At 44.8% G+C, this 8,706-nt stretch overlaps 1 protein-coding gene across 1 annotated transcript in view; it reads right to left on the minus strand.

Annotated features, from left to right (window-relative positions):
* The window catches only part of Megf9 (multiple EGF like domains 9), a 93,843-nt gene extending 88,450 nt beyond the window's left edge, over positions 1 to 5,393 (minus strand). The window contains exon 1 of the mRNA XM_051163255.1: positions 4,643 to 5,393. Coding sequence (XP_051019212.1) covers positions 4,643 to 5,243 — 601 coding nt within the window. The 5' untranslated portion in view covers positions 5,244 to 5,393. The remainder of the gene's footprint in view (positions 1 to 4,642) is intronic.
* Between the last annotated feature and the right edge of the window lie 3,313 nt (positions 5,394 to 8,706).

Raw genomic sequence — 8,706 nt, forward strand, 5'->3', positions numbered from 1 at the left:
TGGTCCAGCTAGGGGAATACTGGGTTTCTAGAAGGTTCTTTTTTAATGGACTCTAAAGTGCTAGGCATGGTGGCACCTCCAAGCACACAGGAGGTAGCAGCAAGAGGGTGACAAGTTAAAGGTCAGTCTGAGCCATACAGCAAGTTCAGATCAGCCTGAGCTATATAGATAGACCCTACCTTAAAATCAAGCAAACAAAACATATAAAATAGAATCTGTTTGTAACATATTCCTACCTTATAATAGTTAGATATTTCAAACTGGATTCTGAAGCTTGTTTAAACAAAGCCTATTCTTGTAGTCTGTATCACGAGTAAACAATTAAGACTCCTTTTAGGTTGTAAATGTACCTTGAATTATGCACATCACAGAGCTTAAGGGCTAAAAGAGACGCCTGAGAACTAATCTAAACTACTGTCCCCTTCCCTTCCAAACTGTTTTAACATCCACACATTTCTTCTTCCCGGTGGTGTAAGAATAACTTGCCCTGACTAGTCCTTAGACTTGGTCTGTAGGAACACCCTGGAAGTCATGTGAATAACGTGGGTGGAGTACAATTTGTCGTCTAAAAAACATCTGAATTGAACATAATCAATCCTAAGAGCTTGGTAAATGGTTTGGATTATATTACAGAAAAATAACAAGAATTTCTAAGTCTAGATTAATAATTACTTATCCAACACATTTTTTAAAATATTTAAGTTAGGATAATTTGATATCTTGATATATTCAGTGAGTCAACATAACAATTTGGCTGCCAAAAGAAAAAAGGAAGGAAAAAAAAAGCTGTGCTTAGAGAACTAAATACATCATCAGTATTGTACCCAGAAGGAACAAGGTAACCACTCTCTCTGCTATGAGCTATTGTGAGGTATGCTGGAGTATGTCTAGACTATTAGGTTTATCTCTGTCACACAAAGACTGAAAAGGTTCAGAATAGAGGTGACCAGGATAGTGAAGAAATATGAAACCATATCAAGTAAGGACCAACTGAAGAAGCTGAGGTTATCTAGTTAAGACTCAAGAATACGACCACATCCCTCAAATCTTAAGAAGCACACATCGAAGGCAGACTTGTTGTACATGTTTCCAACAGCCAGAATCCATCTAGTTAAATGCTAGCTACAGGCAGAGAGAGATATTTCACCTCAGTCTATAGAAGTATTTCTTAAAATGTAGAGTCAGTGCTGGGCTTTAGTGGCTTCTAAGATCCTACTAGCCTCAGAAGGCCACTTAAAACAAACAAGCAAGCATTTGACATTATCTTGGAGCCTTACTGCTGATTATTACTCTCTAGTAGGATCACAGCATTTCTCTCCACCCATCATGCAGTATAGTGTTAAACCAGGTTTGTGAGAGGAAAGTGCCTGCCTGCTGGGTAGTTTCAGTTTGCAGACCAGTGTCCCTGTGTAAACAACTGCATCCTAATTGACCAGTAGGCAAGAGCTTTCAGCTAAAACTCCAAGAGAGATGTTCCTACTGGTTCATATATCACCTGTAAGACCTGCCCAATCAAACGATAAAGTGAATGGTAACCAGTTCTCATAAAAATGTTAAAATAAAATTCTACAACCATCTTCCCCAAGGGCAAGAAATACAGCTTTGCAAGCCAAATCAGCTGTCTCAAATTCATACAGTTTTCCTCTTTTGAAGAGCTTACTATCTAAAATAGAATGGAGCCCATGCTACAGTTAAAAAGTGCCACTTGGGTATATCACTATAAAGCTAAAATTGCCTACTAGTAGGCCACAAAGTCAGTTAAGCCATTGAGAACTAAACATAGACAATAGGATGATTCACAGAAGAGTATAAATATACACATTACTTACACAAAGGTGAATGACCTCAGTTTGATATTCTTAAGTGCTTGCTACACAAAGATAGCCATACAGATGTTAGCCCATGGAAACTACTAAAAACAGTTCAAATGGTAAATAATCATCAACCCAGCTTTGCTTCACTTAAAACTGATTTGAATTCTAAATACTGATTTGGTATCAAACTATCAGAGAATATAATTAATCATGATGGATTTAACAAGAATACATTCTTCTCTGTGATTTTAAAAGCATTCTATGTATGTATAAATTAGGAACTGGTTTAATGAAGTAATAAGGAACTGGTTAAACAAGTCTGCTTTCTCTGTGCATATTTACAATGAAAAAATACAACTATTGGAAGGAGAAAAGTAGATCCTGGGTACTGACATGAAAAAACTTCAGTTTTATGTTACATAGCTAAGTGAATACATCAAGATGAAACAACATGTATAGAACAATTCTATTTTAATATTACAAACTACTAATTGGTTAAGTTTTGATGGTGTCAAGGACTATTCACAACTAAACAAGCCTCTACCTCTGGGCCCTAAAAATTATTTAAAAATAATAATATATGTCCAGAAAAAAAATGTTTTTAAAGATGTAACAACTGCTAAGAGAAGTAATCTCTAGAGACTGGAACTAGATAGCAGTGAAGGAGTTACGTTTACCTTTTTCTCATAGGCCTCTGATTATCTCTTTGGCAATAAGAATTATCTTTGTGGGTTTTTTTTCATTAATGAATTTATTTAATTTACATCTCATTGGAACTTTCCCTCCTTCCTCTTCTCCCAGTCCCTCTCTTCCACCTCCCTTCTCCCTATGACCTCCCCTTTCTCCTCAGAGAAGGGGAAACCTCCCATGGATATCACCCCACCTTGGCATATCACATCTTTGCGTTTTAAAAATGACAAAAGTGAAGTGACATCAACTATGTGTTTATTTATCACACACTACCAAAAGTAAGCAACTGCTACTTGAATACCATCCTTAAAAGTCCAGAAATTCTAACTCACCCTTTTTCTATTTACTAAAGCAAAGTATAAAATAAATCACAAATCCCCACTTAGCTTCTCAAATATTTTGCTAATCAGAAAAAAGAGCTGGTCATAAATGAAACACAAAACACAGGTGGTGCTTATGAAGCATGAAGAACTATTGTCAGCAATAGTTAGGTATGCAGTCACTGGTGGACTCTTTTCTTTCTTCTTCTAACCTCTCTCCACTGTTCTTTTTTTCTTGACAGTGTCTTGCTATGTAGTCCAGGTTGCCTTAAATGTCATAGGTAGCCAAGGCTGACTTTGAACCCTTGATCCTCTTCTCTTTGGTTCCTCACTCGGTTCAACTGACATAATTTGCAGAAGATACCTATTAAGGACTATGAAAACCTTCATCTGGAGGTTGAAGAAAGTGAGACCACAGGATTAAATGACCTGCCCATATTATAAAGACGAAAGGGGGCAATAAGCTGGAATTCAAACCTAAAAATGGACTAGAGTCTACAGTTAAGTACTACTCTAACTTTAGCAATATGTCGATCTCACTTTATAAAAGCTAAAAGACATCACAGGTTTAAAACTAGCTACTTAATACATTCCTTGAAGCTAAACGAGACCCAAATGTGGCCTTTCTGGGGTGAATAATCTGCATTCCTACTTACTTAGCCTTTGCCAAGCTCCAACATACAATTCAAGAGTTAACCACCTGGGAAAATCCTCTACCAACTCAATTATAGTCCAAAGTCCATACCTGACTCCACAGTAAACCACTGAGCCTAAAAAGTAGGTCAATGATCAGATCAAGCTAGACAAGCACTTTGGGCAAATCTCCACCCCAAGGCAAAGCAAAAGATCTCAGAAACTTGCCCAATTTCTTAAAGATGTCGGCTTGATTGGTTGAGCTCCTGGCCCACTTAAGACAAAAAGGGGTGAAAGAACAGCAGTTGTCCCTTAACTTTTCTTGAAGACTTTGACCAGTAGAAGAGCTATATTTGCTACTCTGAGCTCAAACAGAAATTGTCATGTCAGCATCAGCAGTAAGGAACATCCTAGTTTTAAAAGGGCAAAAATGGGCATCGCTGCTTAAATGGCATTTGCCCAAGCACTGACCTTGGAATTGAGACAGAATGAAGTAGTGCAAGAAAGGGATTTAACCTAATTTATAAACATGCTCAACCTAGATACACACCTGTCCCAAATGACCTACCAAATCTACTTATTTGCAGAGAAAACATGGATTACAATGCGATTTTTATTTTTAATTTCAGCCCTGAATTGTGATCTTGTAAGCAAAATCCACTCTATATCTTTCCCAACACACACACACACACACACACACACACACACACACACACACACACACAGTAGCTATTAACTACACCAACAAAAAGAAACAAGGAAACCGGAGCTTTGGAGGAAGCCATTCAGATATTTTACCTGTGTGTTGATAAACCATCATTCTAGATTTCAAACTTTTCCCCCAAATAACTCAGGCAGGGTGGCCTTCTGGGCGGATCCAATACAAAAGTTTGCGTCCATTCTTGGACTCTGACAAAGGCCAGAAAACCCTGTTTTAGGAAGAGACGTTAAGCTCTCCATATAGCAGTTGCTCCTTCCGGATGGAGACAGGCCTGGGGCTTGGGGGGTGGGGGGAGACAAAAGACTTTCTAGATTTGGGGGCATTGGAGAGTTAGTCTAGCTGGAGCTTGGATCTTCCCTTTGGAGTTTCTAGGACGTGAAGCGACAAGGACAGGGTGAGAGGCTGGCGTGAAGATGGACAGTGGCTAGGAAAGGTCCAAGGGGCTAAGAAGCACGGAGACTCACCTGGGGTAGGAGGAGCAGGGGCTTCGGTGGCAGGTGCGGTGGGCGGGACGCTGCTGCTGTTGCTACGTTTACTGTCCTGGGACTCGTCGGTTGGGGTCCCGGGAATGCTGGCAGCCCCAACGGTGGTGACTACAGAGGTGATGGTCGGCGTCTGGCCAGCTGTGCTCGCCAGAGAGGTGGGCGCGGGTCTGGAGGGCGATGATTCGGTAGTGGCGGGGGTGCGTCCCTCCTCCGAAAGGGTGGAAGGCGAGGGGCTGAGGACCAGGAAGAGGGTGGCTGCGGGTCGTGCGGTGGTTCGGAGAAGGGTGGTCTCCGGGGAGCCGGTTGGCCGGGTCGCAGCCCCGGTTCTGTGGGTTGTGGTGCGCGGGGGGCCGGTCCGCGGGGCCTGCGCCGTGGGAGCCGCGGCCTTAGGGAAGGGGTGGCTGGCTTCGTCCCGCAGCCCCGGGCTGGGCGACGCGACCACTTGCCCCTCGGCCCCTCCGCCACCGGTGACATTCCCCGCCGAGGCTGTGGAAGCGGCTGCGGCGGCCGCGCAGCACAACAGGGCGAGGCCGCCCAGGCTCGGCAGTCTCCTCATGGCGCGCTCGGCTCCGCCATTCATTCATTCATCCAGTCAGTCGGTCAGTCATCTTCTCCCTGCCGTCCGACCAAGGAAGCCTCCGTCGCCTCTGCCGCCACCGAGCGCACCATTGCCACCTCCCTCTGACAGGCGGCCGGCCCCGCGGGCGGGCCTCAACACGGAGGGAGCGACCGGGCGGAGCGCGCACTGCCCACCCTCCCCGATAGGCAGGCGAGTCTGACCAATAGGAAGCCGCGCTAACCCACGTGATCCACCCGCTTCCCGGCCTCTTTGTAACAGCGCGGACCAATCAGCGGACTCAGAGGGGAGAAGGCGGGACGTCGGGAGGCGCGAGCGGCGTTGGTGCGGGCTGGGTTCGCGGCGGTCCCGGCTTTGTCTACCCGAGGAGTGGGGCGCGGGCCTCGGGTACCCGGCGCCTCCGAGCAGACAAAGGACGCGGCCCGCGCGTCGACGCCGGGCCAAGTCATCTGTTCCACTGGGTTGCTAGCTGGACTCGGGGCGGGGATCCCCTGTGGGTAGCATCTCCGCCCTTGTGAACAATGGGGGCGCTGGAGCCGCACCCGGGCTCGGGTGGGGACTGGGGCTGCATCCCCTGAATGGACGCGGGAGGTGCCCGAGATGAAATAGATTGAGCTCCGCGTTAACTCAGTTGTTCCAGACAGCTTGGCCTCTTCCCGGCGGGGTCAGCTATGCCATCTCCATTTCAGAGATGGGAAAACTGAAGCTCTTGCTGACAGCGTCAGCAAGCCAGCTAACTCCATTGCCCGCAGCAAACACCTGCCAAGGGCTTAGCCCTGGACTAAGCGCATGGGGCAGCTAGGAGCCCCATCCGGAGCAGAAGATGCAAGCTTCTGGCGTTAGAGAGACACACTCAAATGCACACTTTATGCCCCGAACCTAGGGAAGGATAGAATGCAACCAGGTTGAATTCCAGCTCCTTGTCTCTCTTGCTGAGTGGTTTTGTGGCTCAAGCAGTTTTCTCAACCATTTAAACTGTGAGATGAGAGGGAACACCCCGCCCCCACCCCTCCCAGAGCTGTTGTGAGAATGAAATCATGTACATGAAGGGCTTAACCCGGTGCTTGGCCTACTGTTGTAAAAAACGTCATTAATACTAACCACTTGGGGTTGCACTATGTCAGAACAAGCCTAATGTTGGAAAGCAGCCCGCACCGCCTCTATGTCCCCAGAGATTCCTGCCTGTTGCCAGCATTGGGGTTGGACTGATAACAGGGCTTGACCCTGAATGACATTAAACTTTGAGGAAGTTGGAAATCAGGCAGGCAGACTAACACCATCACCCAGGATCCAGTGCAGTGTCCAACTTTGTAGTCTCGGCCACGCAACTTCTAGGTGCAGCCTGGCAGGACAAGTTTGGCATCTGATGGCTTAATCTTATCCTACCAGCTTCTCTGTAAACCCAGTCCTTGTCCCTCCTAGGATGCTTGCCTTTGTGCATGGTTTCCCATTAGTCATTCGCCTCTAACCAGACAGGCAGGATGAGATTTGTGAGTGAACTCAAGTGTGTTAACGAAAGCATGCATTTATTTGCCTGAGCGAGTAGTGGGTGGGGAGAGGATATGTTTGAGCTTGTGTATGAAAGCATAAACACATTTGTAAGTCTCTCTGTGAAAATTGTATGTATCTGTGAGTCTGCAAATATAAGAACTTGTATGTATTTTCATATATGTTTAACATATGAATGCATTGTGTCAGTGTGTGTGTGTGGTGTGAATTTTCTGTCTTTGAATATGAGGTTGTCTCTAGGTGTGTCTCCATAGGCCTACTTATGTAAGAAACAGGGGGCAAAATGAGAGGGCCATGTAAAAGTTCTGAAGACCAATTGTAGCAAGCACTGACCAAGGTTCTGGTTTTACTTGTCTTTAGGAAGGGAGTGGACATGGCGTACCCCTCCCCTGTATTCTTTTTGGTTTCCCCAACCAAAATGTCACAGCTTCTAGGAGACTTGGATTTCTGAGTGGGAGTTCAGCCCTCCCTGTTCCCCTACTGGCCTTTGTTTATAGCCCTGATCTCTCAACCCCTGCCTCTTCCTAAAAGGATTAATGATGGCTTTTAGACATAAATACCACAAATAAAATGAACCACCCACATGACTTAATTACTTCTCCTGGGCACTCATCAACCTTCAGACTAGACCTTGTGATTAAAACCCCTGCCTGTCTGTTTCATCAGGCTCTATTCCAGTGCCTAGCAGTGAGCACTAACACATGTGGATTAAACTGAAAGAGATCCTGTTGTGCTCATAGGGAAAGCTTGTGTCTTCAGAGCCACAGACTTGAATCAAGTTTCCTTGGGGGAAAACTTTACCCTCTGTGTACCTCATGTTCCTTATCTATAAAACGAGGCCATTAATTCCTTGAACAGATCGAATAGAACTCTTTTTGTTTGTTTGTTTGTTTGTTTGTGTGTTTGTTTTAAAAGAGCCTGACACACAAATTGTACTCTGCATATGTCAATTGCTATTGCTAACTCTGAGTTTTGCTGGCTGAAAGACTGCAGCAGAAACCTCTGTTCCATTAAACTCCAGATCAGGTGACATGGCTTGACATTTGCTCTACTGAATATTTCCAAATGGTATCTCAAAACTGCTGGGTTGGCCCTGAGCTGTGCTGTATCAGAGATTCTCTGCCACTAGAGGAGAAAAGCTGATTTAGCTTTTTTTCCCCCCCAGGAGGATCACAGAGCAAAAAGGCCTAGAAGACCTTGCAGAGTGATCCAGGCCTGCTCTGCCTAGGACAAGGCCATTTCATGCAAGGCTTCTCAGGTCAGACAATTAGCCAGAAATGTGTCTAGGAAATGTTGAAGTTTTTAAGACAATTTTTTGAGACAGTCTCCCTTTGTGGCTTAGACTGGCCTCAGCCTCCCAAGGACTAGGAACCCAGATATAACCACCAATCAAGGCCTGTCAGATAACTTAAGCATGCCATTATTACTCCGCTGAACATTGACTCTTTTTATTAATTTTCTTAAAATGTATTTTGCTTGTGTTTGTGTGTGCACACATGGTCACATGTGTGCCTTGGTTCCCAGGGAGATGTCAGGGTTGGCAGGCATGGTAGTGATTACCTTTTTCATTTGAGCCATCTCATTAGCTCCAAAGATCTGAATTCACTGCTTTGCTTTCGCTCAAAACCACAAGCTATAAGATGGCTTGTTTTATGTTTTCCGAAACAGGGTTTCTCTCTGCAATCTGGGCAGGCCTGGAACTCCATATGTAGCCCAGTTTAGCTAATTCATGACAGTCCTCTACCTTAGCTTCCTGAATACTGGGATGACATCATGCCCAACATGACTTATTTTGTAAGTAATATTTTTAGTTTGTGTTTAAAAATGGGAAATACCATAAATATCAACATCAGAGATACATCTGTTCAAGTTAATTATGTAACATTATCAGAATGGCTATCAAGGCAGTGCCAGAGCTATCAATAGTACATAATAGAGTTTGAAAGTGCCAGACACT

This window comes from Acomys russatus, chromosome 2 (genome assembly GCF_903995435.1).
Source record: "Acomys russatus chromosome 2, mAcoRus1.1, whole genome shotgun sequence".
NCBI classification, from domain to species: domain Eukaryota; kingdom Metazoa; phylum Chordata; class Mammalia; order Rodentia; family Muridae; genus Acomys; species Acomys russatus.